Below are 23,485 nucleotides of genomic sequence, written 5' to 3' on the forward strand. Positions count from 1 at the left end.
TCTCTACTAGTGATGTACAAGGAAGGGTCAAAGGAGGAGCAACAGCAGGAAAAAAATCAAATAGAAAAATCTCTAATATCTGCCAATGCTGACTTTAAACTGGCTAGGATGGGCTGGGAAGTACGGCAGCAATGAGGAGGATAAAGTCAGGCATGCTAATCTGATTAACAAGTGATTAAAGGACATGGATTGAGAAAGGAAGGGGTACAAGGTTAACAAATACCACCCTCCTACCAGCAGAAGAGAAGACACTGTCTGCCTTGATGATGAAATGAGTGCAGTTTTGACAGATCTGGGTCTGCTGTGCTTAACCTCCTCCTGCAAGGAGATTTTGAGCTGATTTGCTCTGTCAGAAGAAATCCTTTCTGAGTGCTTCCCGTACATACTATGATTTAGCTGGCAGCAGGCTGCAGAAACAACTTGGAAATCACTTGCTGTAAACTTGTGTGCATCTTCTGTGCTTTATGGCTTTCCCAGAGTTGCTCTATAAACACACATGAGCTGTGAAGTGAGGCCACATAGAGGTGAAATAAGGACCGGGAAATGCCTCTCCTCTCAGCAATCCCAAATGTAGTCCATCCTGCCTAAGGCATTTATCCAAACTCCCACGGCAGGAGTTAAACTTAAGCAGGATGAATCACTCCCGATACCCAACTCTTTCTTTTTAATTATAAAGGACACACATGTCCCTCCTGGATTTTTCACCAAGAGATGGAAGAGAAGATCCTTCCATCAAAAAGCCCTTCAGCTGCAGCATCACCACCAGCAGCATCACATGGCCACAACCAGACATGTTCGAGGTGAGCCTCTTTTGCATGCATAGTAAGAAGAGAAGGAAACAGGTGGGGCAGAAGAGACTAAAACTGAGCAGAGACAACATTCAGGAGTCCTCCCTTCTCCTTCAGTCGTTTTTGAGACTAGGCTTTTGAGAAGTGAACTGGATGTGGCCAACAGACAGTGCTTGGTGAAGAGGAGAAATGTGTAGTGCTTTTGCCCCAGAGCTCATCCCCGCCTGGGGCAGAGCTGTGGGTGACGTTTAGAGCCAGGGCAGTGTCTCTAAATTTAACAGCCCTCAGTGCATTTTTCATCCATTAATTAATCCAGGAATTTCTGGAAGAAGTGAACTTGCAGCAGCAGCAGCCAAGTGTCCATACATACTCTGAAGAAGCATCTGCTTTGGTGTTTGTGCTCCCTTTGGTATGTGTCCAAATGGAATGACCCAAGAAAAAACAATTCTCCATTTGCTTGCCCTGTGGCACTTCTGATTCTGCAGTTTTCCCACATCCTCCTCCTCTATCCAGGCTCCAGATGCCCTCTCCACTGAACACTTGCCCATGCAGGAGCCCTTTCGTACCCTCCATTACCCTCACTGCCCTCCTCTGAACCATTTCCAACTCAAAACGATTTCTGAGGTCCCAGAGTTACAGAGCAGCCAGGGTGTGGGCAGCCAGAGCAATGACCTCTTTTCTTCTCCACTCCTTTCCTGATAAATCTCTGTGGTTTTGCTGCCAAACTGACAAAGTTTTCAGGAACTGCCCAGGACAAGACACTGTAACACCAATCCCCACCTCCCCAAGCAGAAGATAAGAGTTTCATAAAGCAAAGGATGGCAATTGGCAGAGAAATCAGTGGGGCATCTACAACACTACATCAAACACGGGTCAATCACAACAATGCTTCTACATTTAAAGTACCAAATGCCTCTGAAGCAATTCTAACAGAGAAACCTGCATGTCTGTCTACCTCTGAGAGCCACAGACCCTTGCAGGTGATTATCAAGAGCATTTGCACAATGGGGTTTTCATGCTCTTCCACTGACATTATCAGATACTCTTTACAGTCTATTCTATTTACATGATACACATTTGCCAAGAGCTAAATGCTTTCAATGAGTCTAATCTAGTACAAACTGCTCATTCAGAAAAGAGTTCTCTTTTTTTCCTTCACAGCGAGCTTTCCAGTAATGAAAGCAGTCCCAAAATGCCCTGGGACTTCCTCTTAACTGGAACTGAAATATGGAAAACCAGGAGAAAAAAAAAAAAATCTCATTTGCACTTCTTGAAATGTGCTCTTAAGCCATAAAAAGTCTGCAGAAGCATTATCATTCCCTCAATGCAATGCCTGGGTATCTTCAGCCTTGGGCCAGGTCTCCTGCAGCTATAAAAGCCATACTGCTGCTCTTCCTCCATAAACCCACATGAATTTACACCAGCAGGGTAAGTACTGACTGAACACAACCTCTACCAGACATAACTATTCATTTATCTGCACTTCCAGTAATGTACCTGAGGTGTGTATATCTGCTTGAAAAGCATGTACCGTGCACAACTTCAAATGCTGCTATAAACCAAGGAGTTTTATGAATACCTGTTGTTTAATCATCGATTTATATCTGAAAGCTGCATAGTGGAAGTCAGATCAACTTTAGAGAAGAAGGAAGAGATAGAATTTTATGAGAAGATAAAAAAAAGGTTTATTGTATATTACCATTATAGTTCCTCCTTCAGATGTTTCAATGCCTAAAAGAAATTTACAGCTCTCTCTGTACCCTCCTTCCTTCTCCATAGCCATCATTTCCTTTAGATATATGTACCAGTTACAGTAATATGACTGAAAATGATGACATGCCATAGGTATTTTATTATGCATTCAGTTTTTTAGGACTTGGATTATAACCACATTGCGGAAGCCTGGTCAGTAAAACTGAGAGAACTTCTGCGAAGACAGCAAACCTAACAATCCCCCATTTCATATCACGTTCTCAAAAGCAGTGAACATATCTCCCTCTTAAGCATTACAGGTCTTCTAAATTTGATGCCAATAAACACATTTTTCCCCTTTACACATGTCACAGAAAGAGCCAAGCAAATCCATTAAACATGCAGACTGCCACACCATTCCCCAGTCCTAATGAAATCGAAGCAGCTCAAGCACATGTCTTCCCCATTTTTAGGTAGGTGGTTCTCTATTTCGTTCAAAAAGATGCTGGGAAGAGGGGAGGAGTGATTCTGTGTCCCTCACAAAAAATGAAGATACAGTTCATAGAATCACTGAATCCCAGCCTGGTTTGGGTGGGAAGGGACCTTAAAGCTCATCCAGTTCCAACCCCTGCCACGGGCAGGGACACCTTCCACTAGAGCAGCTTGCTCCAAGCCCCTGTGTCCAACCTGGCCTTGAAAACTGCCAGGGATGGGGCAGCCACAGCTTCTCTGGGCACCCTGTGCCAGCGCCTCAGCACCCTCACAGGGAAGAGCTTCTGCCTGAGAGCTCATCTCAGTCTCCCCTCTGGCAGGTTAAGGCCATTCCCCCTTGTCCTGTGTTCCCCTCTCAAGGGAGCTGTGGTCATAGCAGGACACTCCTAACTTTCCTCCAGAGCATGTGGCTCCTGTCCCCCCTGTCATCATGGGGACAACATCTCCACATAACCAGTCCATTAAACCAACAACACACCAGAACAGCGAAACCTGCTCCACAGAGACTTCTAAACACACTAAACCCAAACCTGCCTCTGGTCCCTCACCTCACGTGGGCAAACCAAATTGCTCACCAGAAATCCTCCTCCATGAGCCCATCCACGCTCTGGAGACCACAGTCAACACAGGATGCAGCTTCAGTTACTGTTAAGCTTATACATTAGGAAAAAAAATAATGTCAGTTTCAGCTGAAGCAACCATCCTGTTACTGCTCTTGAACGTTCTCCTTGTATCATACAAATGATAATCTCTGAACAACTGTTTGCTCCTGTAATATAATCTCAATAGACAACGTAACTCTTGTAAAAATGAGACAAAAGACATGACAAGACACTCTTCTGTGTATCTGACAAAAGCAGCAGATGATGCAAATGAACAGTTCTGAAAGGCTTTTAGAATGGTTCACATGGCTGATTTCTGACTGTCAGCAAAAATTACCATTGAGATGCCCTGCTTAGAAAGGTCTGTATGCTGCTCCTGCAGCTCCTCCAGATCCGAGGAACTGAAACCTCTGAGGCAGGGATCCAACAGGTTTGTTTTCTTAATGATGTTTACACTTCCTGAATTTTGAAGCTTTTGTTCTATGGCCTTAGAGAAGCACATGGCGATGTATCTTCAGGGAACATGGGGGCCCTGCAAGGAGACAGGGGGGTTCAGCAAACCCTTGGCCAAGAGGTCAAGCCCAAGTAAAGCAGGTATGATCAGTAAGAGAAGCTGCACATGCCCGTGTCAAAGTAAAGCAGTGAAGAAGCGATGCCACTGCCCTGAGAGGATGGTGCATGAATGGTAGGGAAGGAGCAAGCAGAGGGTGACTTACCACCATGGCATATCAACAGCCCCAAGGCTGGGCAGCAGTTCCTCCCTTTCTAGGCAGCAGAGATGGGAGAAAACTACAGGGGATGACTCGGCTGTGATGAGCTTGGTTGAAACCCTCCTCTGTGTGTGTCATCTCTTGTGACCCGCTACCTCTGAGCACCCACTGGAGGTGCCACTGGAGTAAGCACAGATAAAGAGAAAACAAAGCTTAACAAAATCAACAGTGAGATATTCCAGGATCTGGAGCTGACTGAGCAGAAACCAAAGCTATAGGAATGGTGTTCTAAATACTCAAAGCCAAAGCCCAAGCTCCTGATCCTTGTAAAAAAATCCAGCAAGGAAAATGGGCTTTTTGCAAACCACACCGAGTTTGAAGTACAAGTGGCCACAGCTAAAATTCTGAATAGAAATCACATGTAGCTGTGTACATTTCTTTCGAGGTCCCTTCCAATCTCTAGCATACTGTGATACTGTGATACATTTGTATGGTTTTAAACCTAAAATCCCAGGAAGGAGAGAGGAAACACTCCCCTTCTGGATGCAATCTTAAATTGTGTTAGTAGCTCTCCAGCTGCAAAGCCAACCAAACCAGACTGACCAGAGGTGTCAGAGCCTCAGGTATGGTTTTAGATATACTCTCTTGGAGTTCACAGCTGCTTGGAGGGCACTGGGAAGAGGGGCATGTGTCCTGCCAGCACAGAGGATCCAAGGAAAATCAGAGGAATGTTTCAACCTGGGGATTTGGACCAATTCTCTCCATCCAGAGCTCCAGGGACAGAATGGGCTGGCCCAGGGAGCATACAGAGTGCTTGGCTTAGCACAGACACATCTGTGCTACAGGATCCTGCAAGCAAAAGGATATCAGTTACCTTCCTTTGGTGGGTGGAACAATGCCTCTGGATGGAAAAGAGCACATAGTAAGGAGTTTCTTTACCATTCACCATGTCTTTGCCAGCAATGTTCATGCTAGCTTTTCCTAAACATTAAAGGCTACAGCATCTACCCACAGTCCTGGCTAATATCCAGCTTAGATTTTCCATTTGGAAAGCTAACAAAATGCATCCTCAGAAGCAATTATAAAAACACTGATATACCCTGAGCACAATCAATTCCTGAATGACACCAAGGCAACAAATAAGATAGAAGAGATATTGGAAGCAGGCTGCTAAGCTGAACAGGTCAGCGATGAGACTGCTAATTACCATAGCTTCTCCTGCACAGTGGTACCCACCTCCCCTGGGATGGGAGCTGTGCAGGACAGGGATGGGCAAAACACTGGGCAAAGACTCACAGCATTTAAGAGCTGGTGACCCAGGAGCCTCCCCAGTGCCACTGGCTATAAGTGAGGCACTTTGGAGGTGCTGCTTGACCTCGTGTCCTGCCAGCTATCACCCCAGGGAGTGACAACACTGAGATCACCTTCCTCCTAAAGTGAGCACTCTGCAAGCCGGTGTGGGACATCCTTTGTTATCCTATTGCTTTGGGTTATCTGCTGCTTTTTTTGCTATCACATTGTGTCTTGGAAAAGCAGAGCTATGGACTTAACCCTCCTATTTTACATACTAAGTTCGATATATTTAGTCCAAATGTAAATTTATACCTAATTGTCTTTCCCAATTTAAGTCTGTTGCGTTGACAAAATTAAGTCCATTCTACAAAAATAAACTCGGGTTCTTTGTGCCTAAGGCAGATCTAGATGGTTATCTCCTCTCTGGGATTACACATGAATTCTTCATTATAAAGCTGCATTATTTGCACCAGTTTCTGCAGCACTAGGAAATTCTGATTCTCTTTTCGGTCCCAGCACTGAGCTTCAAGGCACAAATCTAACATTAAGGAACCACAGTCAGGATTTCTTAATAAAATCAAAATGAAAAAAAAAAAAAGGTGATCTTGGCTTGACTGATGCCACTCCATTTGCATATGCCCACTAGCAGTACTTTAGTTAATTAATATATATTTTGTGTCTGCAGATGAATATGAAATAATGGGTTTCTTACTGAAGCTTTAGGTATAAATTTATCCAACGAACAAGTTGGCTTCCTCCCTGGTTGTTCTGCCAGTATTTTCCTGTGCAAATAAGACATAATAACTCTCTAGAAGGTGGTGACACATGACAAAACCCAAGAAGGATGCGACTGTATTTTCAAGCTACATGAGTTAATTAGCACATAAAATGGGAAAACTGTTTGGAGGGGGCAAGGGGGAAGGATGATGAACACCTTCTTCAGTGAAAAACCCTGGTTTGAAAATGTTAACCCTTATGGCTCAAGTTCACCTTGAGAGGCCTCAACCCAGAAAAGCACTTAAGCAGCACTTACATTTAAGCAGGTGCCACAGTGCCACAGACATTAAGAGGACTGCCCAGGTGCCTGAAGGTTAAGTGCTCTGCTGGATCACAGTCTGGGCAGCCAAAGGTAGAATTCCATTTCATACTCTGATCTGCCTCACCAGCTTCCAACCCGAACTGGTGCAGGGAAGACGGGATGCTGAAAATCTCGCTAAAATCACAGAATCCCAGCCTGGTTTATGTTGGAAGGGAGCTTAAAGCTCCTGCTCCAACCCCTGCCACAGGCAGGGACACCTTCCACTAGAGCAGCTTGCTCCAAGCCCCTGTGTCCAGCCTGGCCTTGAACACTGCCAGAGATGGGGCAGCCACAGCTTCTCTGGGCACCCTGTGCCAGCGCCTCAGCACCCTCACAGGGAAGAGCTTCTGCCTTGTATCTAACCTGAACTTCCCCTGTTTAAATTTAAACCCACCACCCCTTGTCCTGTTGCTACAGGCCCTGATGAAGAGTCCCTCTCCAGCATTCTTGAGGCCCCCTTCAGATATTGGAAGACTACTATCCTGAGTGCAGAAAGAAAATCTAATATATACTTCAGTTCCATGGTACCAAATACGTTACTGGTTGAGCTTTTAGTTAAAGCCAAGAAAGTTCTGGTCAATCACTTAACTCTTACTCAATTTGAGGAAGGGACTTGGCTGGCAGCTTCACACCAGCACATGCAGGAGGCAGCCCAAGTTGTAAAGGTCAACCTGCAACGTTTTCCCTTGCCATGGAACTCCTGAGACAACCCTGGAGGAGATGAATGAAAGCTTCATGCAGTGTTACTGGGGTTAACTACCTTTCCTGCATCATGGCAGTGGTGATCACAGCGATTAGATCATCTACAAGGCTGTAGCCTTGCTGTGAATAACAAACGCACCACAGGGAAGCCAGAAAGTTCACTGCTGTGACAGCATTCACTTTACAGGGAGCTCCGACTGGGAATGCTGTTCAGAATGAGTCCCACAGAGCACCACCTCTGCAGTCTCCACCGGGTAGCACACGGACACAGTAGACTGAAGGATAAATGCACTGGGAAACATAAATCATGTCTAGTTATTTCCACTGCTATTCAAAATGATGTACAGGGCAAGTCTCAAGTGATATCACATCAAGAGACACGTATTCAGCAGCAGCCTCTTGCTAGTCACAAAAGGAAAGAGATTTTCCAGGATGGAAGGAGATAAATTATTAGCTCCCACTGAATTTTGCTGGGAATTTTCTCCTCCTTGTCATGCTGAAGCAGCCACCCAAATCTGCTGGTAGTGGAAAAGCTGTGGAAGAAGTGAGCCAACTAATTTGAGATGACTGAACAAGCTGATACTACTTGCAACTGTCATTAACCCTGGTAGAGTCCAAAGATGCCAACACCTTTTCTAAACACAAGACAATGCAATTCCTACCCCAATCAAGCTTCACATATACAAAAGCTACCTGAACAAGTTAAACCAGGCAAAGTGAGCTCAAACACCTAAAAGAGGCCAACAAGAAAGCTAGAGAGGGGCTTTTAACAAGGGCCTGTAGGGACAGGACAAGCAGGAATGGCTTTAACCTGCCCAGAGGGGAGATTGACATGAGCTCTTAGGCAGAAGTTCTTCCCTGTGAGGGTGCTGAGACTTCTGCAAAGCTTCAGAGCAGGGCATGATTGTGTACCAAGCATTAGCATTCGTATTAAGTGTTTTACATCTGCTTTGTACTCACTGCTTGTGACAGCACAACAGCAAATCATGCCCAGGACGCCAAAAAGCAAAAGGTCAGGAGGCAGGTGACTGACACACAGCCACGCTGGCCTGAATGGATGACTGTACCGTGGCCCAGCCTGTCAAAGCTGTCCATATGTTGAAATAAAAGAAAGGGCTACAAAGCAATCCCAGAGAAGGATACCAGTCTCAAAGGGATTCAAATGTTCAAGCAGCAAGTGCAGGGTCCTCCAGAAAAACTGGGATGCACAAAGGACACGTGCAGGAGGCATGGGAGGAAGGCCTGCTTTAACCTGGGAGTAAAGCTGGTGTTCCCACAGGGCTGGGCCAGGATTTGGTCATGACAACTGTTATCGCTACTACAGTTTTCTGCTGACTCAGCAGAACTGGGATGGACACAGGCAGGGAAATGCAGGCAGTCTGTTTCTTGCCATCACCATCAGGCTGTCAGCTGCCTTTTCACTCCATCTGAGGAGTTCAGATGGAAAAGATACACAGCCTGAACACTTCCCAGAGCCGAGGCTGCAATTGCAGGAGGGGCTCTCGGAAAACAGTGGGTTTGCTTGTCAAAAGAATGGGTTTGACCTGAAAGTCCTTGAGAATGGGTGACTGCAAAGCCTTACGGAGACCCTGAACACACTAAGAGCTGATTGGGAATTTCTAAGTACAAGCTTTTTGGTTTAAAAATCATAGGAGTGTAACAACACTGACTACATCTTCACCAGGAACCAGCCTCAAGACTTGGAGAAATCTGTAGCCACAGAAGAGAGAGTTATCCCTGAGAAAACCCAATGCTCAGTGATTACAAGGCAGGAGCACCCCCAGGCCTCAGGCTACTGCCCTGCCTGGATGACCAGAGGCCATAGGAGTGATAAAATAAACTCTGTGGCTCTAGATGAGGTAAGGAAGAGATCTGTGTCCCACAGCCCCAGCAAACACATCACAAGTCAGCCTCCTCATAAGAAAGGACAGATGAAAAGACAAAAAAAATAACCTTGCCTTTGCATGATGAACAGGGAGCTTTCAGAAAGCTTTATGAATATAATGGGAAGCAAAAAGAACCTCATTTCTCATCTCAGTTTATTATGAGCCTCATTTATTGGTGTGTAATTTCACGTCAAATTTTCTCTTGGCATTTCCCAAGTGTGCTTTCTGTAACGAGACAAAGTTCAGTTTGGCTTGGGGTTGCTTTTTAGGCAGACACAAGTCTGTTTTTTGTTTTATAGGGTAATTTATATTGCAGACACTGTAGGCACACGCACAGAGTAAATGTGCTGCTGCTGCTCACCTTGTAGAGTGAAGAGTGAAAGAAGAAAGCAGTTCTAAGAGTTATTGCTTCAGACACCCAGAAATACTTTAAAGGACAGTTGTCCTTCAGGGAGTGATGCTATAAAACCAGCTTCCAGGGGGCCTAATTTTGCTACATCTCAGCAATTTCTGACCAAATTGCAGCTGCCAGGCATTTGGAGAGCCGGGACCACTCCAGCTCATGCATCATCCCCACATTAATGAGTGCTCAGTGCTGGAAACGTGACCACAGCCCAGCAATAGGGGTGGGAAGGGATGTCCCAGCACTGCTTCCACTCAGCAGGGCCCAGAGGGCTAATAAAGCAGCAAACCAGTGTGCCTTGCAGTAGAAGGCTGATCATACTTCAGCTGCTCATACCCATCACTGCTGTTCAAGACAACTTAAGTAATTTATTTCCCTGCAAGAACACGGAGGGTTAGAGTCAAAGCATGGCTGTGCTGATACCAATTATGCCAACTCCTTCTCTTCCCAGACACACCAGCCTACGGTGAACACCAGCACAACAAACCTCTGGCCCACAGAGCCCTTAAAATGCCCATTAATGAATCCCAAAGATGCAAGCTGGACCCCATATTTCAATGTGCTGCAACAGCCCTGCCCAGCCAAGAAATGCCTCCTGCTATGGGAAAGTCTCTTGAGTCTTCCCCACAACAGCAAGGGCTAGCTGGATGTAAGTGCTGCATAGGGAAGCACTGGAGGTATCTCTGGGGTTGGAGATGAAGGGAAACCATTGCCCGAGCATCAAACTGCCAAGTACCTGAAATCTGTCTGGCAAAACATTTCGACCAGAGCCCAGAATGGTGCAAATATCACAGCAGACCATGTATTTGCCTACATACCTGCTATCTTTTATCCCAACAGCCATAATAACATGGCAGAGTAGAGGGGCAGGATCACCTCCTTTGACCTGCTGCTCACACTCCTTTTAATGCAGCCCAGGACACGGGTGGTTTCTGGGCTGCGAGCGTACACGGCCGGCTCATGTTCAGTTTCTCATCAGCCAACACCCCCAGCACCGTCCAGCGTGTTAGACCAGTGTCTGGCAGATCCCAAATCACTGCCTGCCAGAGGCACCAATCCTGTGAAAAATCTGCACCAAGATGACACCTGCCAGAGTTTGAAGTGAAGATAAGACACGGCTGAGCCCTGAAATGGATTTCTTCATCCACCACTGAATCTCAGCTGCAACACACGACCTACTGCATGGCAAGAGTTATCACGCTTCCCAGCAAAGATGATCAGCATCCTCCTGGCATGAAAACCAACTTGTCAGTAAAAACACTAGAACCAACGGGGGTGAAAACAGCAGTTCCATCCCCCACTTCTACCTGTCCCCCTCTGCCAGTGTAACAGGCAGGGATGACAAATCATTTTCTATTAAGAGGAAAGAGAGACGGGAGCTCTGTGTCTGCAATTTCCCTTCCCAAGGAGGGGCAGCTATAAACCACCCAAGCACAGCAGCAGCGAGCAGAGCTGTTCCCTGGCTCCCAGCGCAGAGGTTATAGCCTGTTTAGACATAATCAAAATACAGCTCCATTTCCATAAAGGGGGTTGTGATGAAAAGCAATTTACCAGTTTGGAAAACTACACCAGAGCTTCTTATAAAGCATCTTCAAGCACCTACAGTAAATAGTGAGCTGACAACTAAAATGACAAACATAGGATCTGAATTCATACTTGTACTGATTCCTGCTCTTAAAATAAATGCAGGCAGTGATTGGATATTGTTCAGGGGTGCAAATATTTCTTCCAAGCACACAACAAACACTCTGAAGAATAAAATCAACTTCTCTAACAGGAATATAGGTCCGGGAAGCTAGGGACCAGGTTAGGAAAGCTAAGGCCCAGTTAGAATTAAACTTAGCTAGAGGTATTAAAGATAACAGGAAGGGATTCTGCAAGTACATAGCAAAAAAAAAACAGACTAGGGAGAATGTAGGCCCCCTCAGGAAGCTCTCGGGAGAACTGGCTACACAGGATTTGGAGAAGGCTGAGGTTCGGAATGACTTCTTTACCTCGGTCTTCACTGGCAAAGGCTCTGACCAAACCACCCAAGTCTTGGAAGGCAGATGCAGGGACTGTGAGAATGAAGACCTTGCGCTCACTGTAGGAGAGGAACTGGTTCGAGACCATCTTAAAAATCTGAATGTGCACGAGTCCGTGGGTCCTGATGAGATCCATCTGCGGGTCCTGAAGGAGCTGGAGAATGAAGTTGTGAAGCCTCTGGCCATCATATTTGAGAACTCATGGCAGTCAGGTGAAGTTCCCGATGACTGGAAAAAGGGAAATATAACCCCCATTTTCAAGAAGGGGAAAATGGATGACCCAGGGAATAACAGACCAGTCAGTCTCACCTCTGTGCCTGGCAAATCTTGGAGCAGATTCTCTGGAAGGCATGCTGAGGCACATGAAAATCAACAAGGTGCTTGGTGACAGCCAGCATGGCTTCACTAAGGGGAAATCCTGCCTGACCAATTTGGTGGCCTTCTATGATGGGGCTACAGAACTGATGGACGGGGGTAGAGCAGTTGATGTCATCTACCTGGACTTGTGCAAAGCGTTCGACACTGTCCCACACGACATCCTTGTCTCTAAATTGGAACGAGATCAATTTGATGGATGGACCACTCGGTGGATAAAGAACTGGCTGGATGGCCGCACACGAAGAGTTGTGGTAAATGGCTCAATGTGCGGCTGGAGACCAGTAACGAGTGGTGTCCCTCAGGGATCGGTGTCGGGACCGGTCTTGTTCAACATCTTTGTCGCTGACACGGACAGTGGGATTGAGTGCGCCCTCAGCAAGTTTGCCGATGACACCAAGCTGTGTGGTTCGGTTGATATCCTGGAGGGAAGGAATGCCATCCAGAGGGACCTTGACACGCTTGTGGGGTGGGCTGATGCCAACCTTATGGAGTTTAACCATGACAAGTGCAAGGTCCCACACCTGGGTCGGAGCAATCCCAGCACAGCTACAGGTTGGGCAGAGAAGAGATTCAGAGCAGCCCTGCAGAGAAGGACTTGAGGGTGCTGATCACTGAGAAACTGAATACGATCCAGCTTCAGTGTGCACTCGCAGCCCAGAAAGCCAACGTATCCTGGGCTGCATCAAAAGGAGCGTGACCAGCAGGTCGAAGGAGGTGATCTTGCCCCTCTACTCTGCTCTCGTGAGACCTCACCTGGAGCATTGTGTGCAGTTCTGGTGTCCTCAACATGAAAAGGACATGGAACTGTTGGAACAAGTCCAGAGGAGGCCACGAGGATGATCAGGGGACTGGAGCACCTCCCGTATGAAGACAGGCTGAGGAAGTTGGGGCTGTTCAGCCTGGAGAAGAGAAGGCTGCGTGGAAACCTCATAGCAGCCTTCCAGTATCTGAAGGGGGCCTATAGGGATGCTGGAGAGGGGACTCTTCATTAGAGACTGTAGTGACAGGACAAGGGGTAACGGGTTAAAACTTAAACAGGGGAAGTTTAGGTTGGATATAAGGAGGAAATTCTTTCCTGTTAGGGTGGTGAGGCACTGGAATGGGTTGCCCAGGGAAGCTGTGAATGCTCCATCCCTGGCAGTGCTCAAGGCCAGGTCGGACGAGGCCTTGGGTGATATGATATAGCGTAAAGTGTCCCTGCCCATGGCAGGGGGGTTGGAACTAGATGATCTAAAGGTCCTTTCCAACCCTAACTATTCTATGATTCTATGAAATAAACAGGCTGTAGATGTACATGACAGCAATGTATACCACCTCTGAAGATCTATTTCTAAGACCTTTTCCAAGGTCGTTCCTGCTTTGCCTATTGTTTTTCCAAGTTAACTTGATTTTTATTTAGAAACAGCCTTAAGTCCCAATTTCTAAGTGGATTTAGGTGCCTGAATGATAAAATTCTTTTTAAAAGCTGGTCTTGAGTTTAAATTGTTGGCAGGTCTGGGTTGTGGGGTGTGGGTCTTTTCATGTTTCCTAAACTGCAGGAATATTGCTCTTGGCAATATACAGGCAGGTCAATGATACCCTGCATCAAGCCCACTGCTGTTACAGGTGCTCCATGCTACAGGGAAGCTTTCTGGGCCTGGAGATAGAGGAAGGAGGTGTGATCCATCCCCACACAGCTTTGTCCTGCAGATCAAACTGGGGCCATGGTAACTCCTATCTCTGTCAAATAAAAATTCCCTAGGCTTTAGTGGTTCTCCTTTTGCTTTTACTACAGTTTAGCCCACAGCTTTTCAAACTGGGTCATGACCTAACCTGAGGGTGCTGAGGCGCTGGCACAGGGTGCCCAGAGAAGCTGTGGCTGCCCCATCCCTGGCAGTGTTCAAGGCCAGGCTGGCCAGGGCCTGGAGCAAACTGCTCTTGTGGAAGGTGTCCCTGCCCGTGGCAGGGGTTGGAACTGGATGAGCTTTAAGGTTCCTTCCAACCCAAACCAGTCTATGACTAACTCCAAAATAAGCCCAGAGTTTCCTCCCCTTCCCTTCTTGCCAACAGCCCCACTCGAGCCTTCCCCAGCACTGGCACTGATTCTGCATCATCTGCATCTGACCAGCTTTGTGAAGACTGTACTTCCTCAGTGTAAATGCTCAGAAATATCAAAAAAGAGGGTATTCGAACACTGCATACTCCCCAGATAATCAATGGGAAGATGGTGATTCTTCCCCAAAGCCTTCAACTGCTCAAAGGCGTGTTTTCATCTGTTGATGCGCCAACACCTCCTGCAACCAACTGCAATATAAAGCTGGGAGGCATCTTGCAACAAACTCTGTGCTCCTCAAACTCCTTCCCTTAGAGTTTTGGGCTGATTTATTCCCACACTCCCCCCCCCCCCCAAAAAAAAAAAACCCTTCGCTGCTTCATGTGTAATTCCATGCCTAATTCATCTCAGCAAAGCTGGCTGTAGATGGGGGATAAAAACCCATCGTGCATCCCAAGAAGCCTGTTTCAACCCTAACTACTGAGCCTCAGTGAACCCTCACAAGCCTAAAAAAGCCTGATGAATAAATTACATGCTTTTCAGCTACCTATTTTTCAAAGTGATATAAAATGGAACAATACTTTATCACAGATCTCCTATTTCCCACCCATGCTGGTGCTGGTGAAGCCAGCAGACATGACAGCACCAGGAGGACACTGGAATTCACACCCAGACACTGATGGACAGAATGGTTAAAAAGGGATTTCAGGTGGTGCCAACTGTCTGCTATCTCTGCCTTGCACCCAGACTTTAATGTATTAATCAGAGAACTGAGAGGGAGAGAGACATTTGAAGATGCTGAAACAAAAAGCCCTGGAAAGGCAACAGTTCGCATGACAGCAGTAACACACATCGCAGAGACAAAATGTGACACCTGGTATTAGATGTCTGCATGTTTGGTTGACATTATAAGAGAAATTTCCCCCTAACCAAGGGTGCTTTGATGACAGGCACTAACTATACAGATATTAGGTTCATACAAGTAGAAATCCAGACATATATCTGGCATAACAATGGTATTTATGCACTCCCCATTATGCTCATGTCTTTCACTCTCAATTTTAGAGATGTTCACAATGTTATATAAAGACACGGGGTATCTGCATCAGAGCCCGTGTTCCCAGTTGGAATAGGAAAACCAGCCTGTCCTGGTGTTATTATTACAAAAAAGGAGGAAATAAAATCAAAACAACTTTCTCATGACTCAGAGCCCTGCCCTGACATCCCGCCTCTGCTCCCACCCAGCACCAAGAGGGATTTTCTGGCTCCTATAAGGCTGGATACAGGCTGCCCATCCCTCTCCTCAGCCCCAACAGAGCCACGGATACCAGAAGAATTGCTTGCTCTAAATACCCTCACTGTTTTCTTCTTAACAAAAAGATACAGCCATCATTTTATGGCAAATGTATGCAGGAAGAGAAAGATTTGATTTTCTGAATGCAGAAAGAGTCAAGCTTCCCTATGGAATTTAAATATACCTATTTGACGGCTTTCCTGTTTTCTTTCCTGCCTCACCCTCTCAACATTTCGGCACATCAATAATCATGCCCATACAAACAAAATGGGCTCCTTCATGGATGAAACACACACAAGAGATTTGTACCATTTTGCTATTTAATCTATTTTTAGGGTTTCTGGAAGACTGAAGTGCACACAGGCATGGTATCCTCTGGGAGAGGATCAGTGTCACTGCCAGTGCCCTTTTTGTGCCTAGGTAGCTCTAGAATGACAGTCTGATTATTAAAGAAATCACCACTGACAACAATATGTCCGATGCCCTCACTGCACCCACTGGATTTTTAAAGCTCCATATTCCCTTATTGCTGCTCTGCACACGGATGCAACTCTGCCTGCTGCATGCACACAACTGCTGCCTTGGCAGCACCAAAATCTGGCCTGTTGAATCTAGATGACAGATTTGGGGGCAAAAAAATCTGGGATATCAGGAAGACATGCTCTGCTTTTCCTCTGGAAACAGTCTTAAAAGATCCAACCAAACTTCAGACAATTTAACTTTCACAGAATTTTCTTTCATAGTAAAAAGTAGCTCATCATTAAACCTCAAAGGGATCCCTGAATTGTGCTTTTCTTAATGAATTCACTAATCGATTCTTACTACACAAATAAGGTGGGGGATGGATCAGCTAATGAGCATTCCCAGTTAATTGCTTTCTTCAAGTGACAATTTGTACAAATGATACCACCAAAGTAGTAATAATATCCTTATTGATTAAATTAATCTCTAAAAGACAGCTCAAATAAGTTTAATTAGCAACGGATGGCAGGAGCACAAGATACACTGAAAACGACCTTGTAACCCATCCCAGACTTTGAAATCATGGCAACAGTCATGCAATAGACTCTTGCATCTTTATTCCAATAGACACGCGCAATTTTATGGAGCATCTTTAGGGAATGCCTGTGACTAACCATGAAAACCCATTAAATCCTCCCTGCAGAGGAAAAGTGAGACACGCAGCAAAAGCAGACTTCCCACTTGGTCACACAGTCACTGGGACCACAAACAGCTCTAAAATAAAGAAAAAGGAACAGGGATGCTGTGCCAAAACTCACACATGGAGCTGGTGGGGACCCAGAACAGCATCAACACCTTTAAGCCATGGAAACTGGACACCAGGTTTACCACATCAGAGAAGAAAGAGTTAAAAGAGCTGACTCACAGCTTGTATAGAGAAAGCAGGTTATTCCTCCTGGGACCAACAGCAGGAGCTGGGCTACCTGCTGTCTCTATTCTGGTAGTGAGACCAAAACCAGGTTCTAGATCTCTTCACATGCCCTGTCTCCAGCAGCTTCACGGGTATCACCTGGTCACCAGGAGGATGAGATTTCCACAAACAGTCTGCTGAGGGATGTTATTAACACATGAATAGATCAAGTGTTTGATCCTGGAGACTGTCAGCACTGTAAGAATGATCTGGCACTATTGTCATTTGGTTGCAAGACACACGGTTCAGAGGGGAGAAAAAAAACCATGTTGAAAACCTCTCAGTTGAAATATTAGCTTAAACTACCTTGCTTAGCAAACACTTCTCTGCTCTTTGCCAAGAAAAGAGGAATTAGACTCAATCCTGCCTCAGGAAGTGAAGCAGTGGACATCAGGGACAAAAGGAGTGAATAAGCACAACCTTCTGGAGACACTCCAGTGTGATAAAAGAAAATGCAATAATAGAGAGAACAGCATGTTCCTCTTGTCAGGGCCAAAGCTACCCAAAGCTACCAAAGCAGAACAGGAATTTGCCTGGGGCAGCCACATGCTTAATGGCTTTATTATTATTATTATCTGAGCAATTTGAGGATGCTTCCCAGCACAGAGGAGAGCAGCGAGCCCAGAGCCACCTCTGTGCATGTAACAGGTTTATTTTTCTCATCTAGCTGACTTCAGCAGCTGAAAGAAACACATGGGCTGTTCATTTCTCCACACACAGGTACAGTACAGCTCATTTCAGAACATTTGAAGTCAAAGGAGGTGATCCTGCCCCTCTGCTCTCACATGATCCCACTTGGAGCACTGTGTGCAGTTCTGGTGTCCTCAACAGAAGGACATGGAGCTGTTGGAACAAATTCAGAGGAGGCCATGAGGATTTGATAAGGGTCTGGAGCACCTCGCCTATGAAGACAGGCTGAGAAAGTTGGGGCTGTTCAGCCTGGAGAAGAGAAGCTGTATGGAGACCTCAGAGCAGCTTCCAGTATCTGAAGGGGGCTACAAGGATGCTGGAGAGCATCCTCTGCAACCTCTTCATCAGGGGCTGCAGAGACAGGACAAGGGCTGAGGGGTTTAAACTTAAACAGGGGAGATTTAGATTGGATATAAGGAAGAAGTTCTTCCCTGCAAGGGTGTGAGGCGCTGGCACAGGGTGCCAGTGGCTGCTTCATCCCTGGTAGGGTTCAAGGCCAGGTTAGACAGGGCTTGGAGGAATCCACGGCAGGGGGCTGGAACTGGATGATCTTAAGGTCTATTTCCAACCCAAACCCCTCTATCATTCTATATTAATGAAACGAGGCTCTTGCACAGTCTATGGCCTTGGATCTTCTAGGTTAGGACAGCTTAACCTTCTCAGTAATTTATTTCATTGAGTTATTCAGATTACTTGCATTTAATTTTACCATAATATAGTTAACTTGTGCATTGCCCTGAAATGCTGTAATTTTTCCATGTTCCTCCCTTAGCTTCAATGTGTTTATTATCTCATTTTTGGTCTTGGAGCATTTTTGATAATACATGAATCTAATGTTTAAAAAATGTCACATGATTGTCAGAAAGATGATGGAATTTGCCCCACCATCAAAAAGAAAATAAGTACTTTCTGTATTTATTCTCATCCAAAAATCACTGAAACAAACAAGGAAGCACCAAATTACTTTTCTGATTATAGACATCCACTTATCAGGCAAACAGCAAAGCACCCACAAAAAGCCTCATAATTTTCTATTCAAGCTGATTCTTTAAAACGCTTTTATTAATAAAGAGCCCTACATTACTGGTAATGTGATCTGGCTGGGATGCACACCAGAAACACAGAGCACAAGCACAAAGGAAGGGACCATTAGAAACAGCTATACCCATCTGAGACCTGACATCTGTTTGAATCCATAACAATTCTCTGCTTCCTTACACACACAATGACTAACCTTGAAAAAACTATTTATAACTGAAACCATACTATGAAGTGACACTCCAATACCTGGCAATCAGAGACACATCTCCACGACCTCTTTCTGCATGGGCTGCCTGACAATGGCCAATGGCCATGACATGGGACTGATGTGCCATGGGCTCCTGGTTGCTAAATAAGACACTTGCACACAGACTGACCTCTGGAGTTCAGGAATGGCTGAAAATTAACTTTCTACACAGTCTTACAAAGTGGATTTCCTAAGTATTTTGGTTCTCAAAACCACCAACGTTTTTAATATCTTGACTGGAACACACAGTGTATGAGTATACAAACGGCAGGAACACATACAGATTAGAAACCCAAAGTCACTTGGGAAGAGAGGGATTACTTCTTTCCAAAAGGATGTTTATTAACTCGCCTTTCTAAAAAGTTCAGCATGTGAAAAAGAAGAGGCCATATGCTCACCACTTGTCCCTGAGACATCCACCTTGTTTTTCAGTTAAGAAGCCAATCTTCCCCAAAATCCCCCTAAAACCTAGCAGATGGGCTGAATTACCAGTTGGGAGAAGGCTAGTGCCACAATAATATTATTAAAACATCCCCCAAACAAACAAACAAGGACAGCCACAAGAGAAGCCTGGTTTAGAGCAGGATCCCTCTAGATCCCCCCAGGCAGTGATGTGCATGATGATGTGCAACAATTTCTTCATACAGAGAAGAGTTATGTGGCATATTTAAAGCCTTTAATTTCTATTCCCTTGTTTAAGTGAGATTATTGCTCCCTGTAGCCACTAACAATAGATTTCTTAAGTTTCTTCTGACTTGCCAGCAAAGCAAATATACTCTGGTAAATCTATGAACTGAACAATGATTTCTCATTTTCACAACAGCACAGTCAATCCAATTTTTCAGTTATAAGTCTCAAGCTGCTCCCCATCAGCTTGTTAACGTAAGTGCTGTACTCTAAAACACGCCTAAAAGAATCTCCATAGGCTTTGCCATCCCAAGTTGCTTCTGAACATTGAATTCATTGCTTATGAATCACTTCACTGTATGTAAACACTTGAATCACTAAGCCACATCTAATACCGTTCACAGTAATCAAGTGATGCTGTTACAGTGGATTCTGGAGCAACAAACGTCTGCATGGGCTCACTGAAGCAGCTCTAAAAACAGGGCTATTAGTGTTTCACTCTTAAAAGCAGGTTTTGCCTGTTTGTGAACACAGTTTATCTGCAGATGCTAAATGCCTGTAAAATATTGGCAGGCCTCGCGTCTCCTTGAGAGACTCACAAGAGTTCCACCAACCCCACTAAGGCTGTCCAAATGACACTGTATTTTTCCTGGTAATTGAGGCACCTATGAAATTACAGGAATGATGTGACAACGTGACCTATGGTTTAAGCTGCCATGCCATTTCATCTCAGTACCAAGTCAGACAGATAAGAATCCAAGGAAAAAAACTACTCACCCCCCAAAGCAAGTCACTTCGCCTCCTTAAGGTTAAATTAAAATGTATAAAACAAACCAAGGCTCAGATCCCCTGAAGCATTCTCATAACTGTTCATGCTAACTCGTGAAAGTGTTGTTTGGGTTCCCTAAACACTGTTAGCTACAATTTTTCCCATGCACATGTCACAAACCTTGATGCCAAGCTCGATGTTCTCCCCGCCGTACACATCCATCCCAGGATCCAGAAGCCCAATCTCTCCAAAGAACTTTCTGTGCACAACAAAAGAGCAGCCGATCATCGCCGGCGTCCTGGATGAAGAACAACAGAAATGTACAATTATTGGCATTTTCCACTTTTTAATGGACCAACGGCTGATTTCTACAAAGCTCCTGTTGGTTTCAGATGTTTCTGGCCACTGTTTATCATAGAATGGTTTGGGTTGGAAAGGACCTTAAGATCAGTCCAGTTCCAACCCCTCTGCCATGGGCAGGGATGCCTCACATTAGACCATGTCACCCAAGGCTCTGTCCAACCTGGCCTTGAACACTGCCAGGAATGGAGCATTTACCACTTCTTTGGCAATCTGTTCCAGTGCCTCACCATCCTCAGAGTAAAGAACCTCTTCCTTATATCTAACTTGAACTTCCCCTGTTTAAGTTTGAACCCATCACCCCTGGTCCTATCACTACAGTCCCTGATGTCCAGCATCCTTGTAGGTCCCCTTCAGATATCATCCCAGACACTTCTCAGCAATGAATGAGCTCTGTTCCTTTGGAGACATTACTTAACCAGTGCAGTGAAACTGTCCCAAAGTTCATTTTCCTGTCTATACACTAGAGAAAGAGTTCTCTTGGGATTAAATTACTGAAAAGCTTTCAGGTCCTGGCTTTGTCACAGACACCTTGGTCTGTCTATGGGCAAGGGCACAACTCCGAGTTCCCATTCCCTGTAAGTAAAGGAAACATAATAATGGCATTTCCTTTCTCTTACTTTCTTCTTGCATGTCTAGTACAGACTAGACTTCAGAACAGACACTAGTTTTTAAAGTATCCTGTGAAACAGGGTTTCTGATTGGGATCTTTACAATATATCACAAAGAATCATCACCAACCAGCAACAAGCAGCTGAACTGTGCATTTGCAGAAGGAAACCTTTCAAAAACTCAAAGACAACAGCTTGCAGAAATATCTGCTGAGTCATTTGCCCAGTTCCACCATTATGGCCAGGGCTCTGCATTAGAGATCAAGATGTCACATTCACCCTGTAAAACCTCACGCCCTCCAGCTAACAGTGCTGCTCAGCTCCACATCTGCAAGAGCAGCCAAGCACAGTGTTCAGTCAAGGAAAATGATAGAGAAAAATGAGAGTGGTACTAATAATACTGATATCAGTGGAATAGCAGAAAGATTGGGGGAAAGCTTAGTGTCAGGGGTTAATGTATAATAGCTATGCAATTTCAAAGGCATAATAGCTGGTTGTGTTTATTAACAACCCTGACTGCAACGTGCACACACACTATCCCTCCCTCATTACCTTGCAAAACACCTCACCAGATCTCCATTAACATCATCCTCATCTCATGCCTTGAGATGAGGATGCTGTTCTGATTCACACAAGCTGAGATCATGTTTGGGGGTAGTTTCTGAGTGGTTAAACACTTGTGACCCTCTCCATAAAATTACACTTTGCCACAGAGCATGGCACTGAACAAAACCGTATCATTATGTTCTTGCTGTCTGGGGACACACTAATCTGCTGCAGTTATGGCATGTGGGAAGTTCACCCCCTGGGATATTTTCTGTACTAAAATAGAAATATAAGAACTATCCCCCACTCAACTTGCTTTCATTTGAATCCATGCTGTAAAGGAGAAAAAAAGGATCCACTTAGAAGGTTGAGCAGGGAGGAGACAATGAATTTTACAGATAAGCCATGCCAAGGTACTGCCAGAGTCTGTTTCTATGGGGAGCTATGGGACACCTTTGCCCACCCAGAGCTCAAAGCACTGAGAGGTGGAAGCTCCACCACACAGGATGGGATGGCCATCACCTCTGCAGCTCCTCACCTGGGCCTAGGGGACACACTCTTTGTGCTGCCTGCGGAAGACCTGCAGGATGTAACATCAGCGGTAGACTGTGTATCTGGATATCCCACAGCACTTAGAAATGCCCGTTCTCCAGAGCAAAATCTGGTCTTGAGGTAGAAACTGGGCAAGAGGATCATGTATTTTAACAGCAGCCTCAAAACCCTGGCTCAAAGCACATTTCAGGGCTTGTCCACGCTGTGGAGCACGTTTAAGGCTAACTAAGCAGTTATGGCTTGTAGAGGTGGAAAGTACCCTCAAACATACCTAGACGCAGGTTACAGACAGGTAGGATCAAGCCCACTCTCAACTTCTCCATCCACACCTCACAAGATGTCCATATGGGGCTCCATAATCCCAAGGACCTCACAGGTCAGCTCTGCCAAATTAATCTTCATGAAATCCTTGAGCTCCTTGGAGGAAAGTTTCTAGCCACTGAAGTATTATTATTTATGGACATTTTAATACTTCTGATAGACTGGTAGAACAGCTGCACGCTGCTGCCATATTAAATTAGAATTGAAATCCATCAGAGGCTTATGTCAATAGATTTCTTCCCTGACAGCAAGCTCGGCCTTCCTTCCAATCAGCAGTATAATGTTTCATGGTTTGCTGCCACTCTAGTACTTAAGATTTCAATTCTATTGCTTTATTTGTAGCAAGTTAACAGCCATCAGCAGAAACAATTCTTTCTGAAATGATAACCACGTTACAGATGCCAAATCTAATAGCTCCATTATCTTAGATTACCTCCTGGAATTAAAGAGAAGGGTAAACTGTTCTGGTTTTACAAGGAGTATGCAGTTCCTCTCCTCCACTGGGAATAGGTGTGGTGGAGCATGGCAACATTTGACTTCACTAGTCAAAACCTGCAAGTCCTGTTAAAGGCACTCAGAGAGCAGTTAAAGACAGGAAAAAAACAAAACAAGTGAAAGTTTCAGACAAATTAAACTGCATTTCTGACCCAGTAATGCAGATCATGACCAGCAGGTCAAAGGAGGTGATCCTGCCCCTCTATTCTGCTTTCTTGAGACCCCACTGGAGCACTTGTGCAGTTCTGGTATCCTCAACATAAGAAAGACTTGGAGCAAGTCCAGAGAAGGCCACGAGGACGACCAGGGGCTGAAGCAGGTCCTGTATGGAGACAGGTTGTGAACTCCGGGGCTGTTCAGCCTGGAGAAGCTGCGTGGAGACCTCAGAGGAGCTTCCAGTGTCTGAAGGGGGCTTACATG

General features: G+C 45.3%; 1 protein-coding gene across 3 annotated transcripts in view; it reads right to left on the reverse strand.

Annotated features, from left to right (window-relative positions):
• Positions 1-23,485, reverse strand: part of GALNT17 (polypeptide N-acetylgalactosaminyltransferase 17) — a 187,400-nt gene that overhangs the window by 52,386 nt on the left and 111,529 nt on the right. For all 3 annotated transcript variants that reach the window (XM_062631853.1, XM_062631861.1, XM_062631869.1), the window contains one exon: positions 20,361-20,478. In XM_062631853.1, the coding sequence (XP_062487837.1) occupies positions 20,361-20,478 (118 nt within the window). The remainder of the gene's footprint in view (positions 1-20,360; positions 20,479-23,485) is intronic.

This window comes from Pezoporus occidentalis, unplaced genomic scaffold, assembly GCF_034315485.1.
Source record: "Pezoporus occidentalis ecotype Australia unplaced genomic scaffold, CSIRO_AGI_Poc_V1 ctg110, whole genome shotgun sequence".
Classification (NCBI taxonomy): domain Eukaryota; kingdom Metazoa; phylum Chordata; class Aves; order Psittaciformes; family Psittacidae; genus Pezoporus; species Pezoporus occidentalis.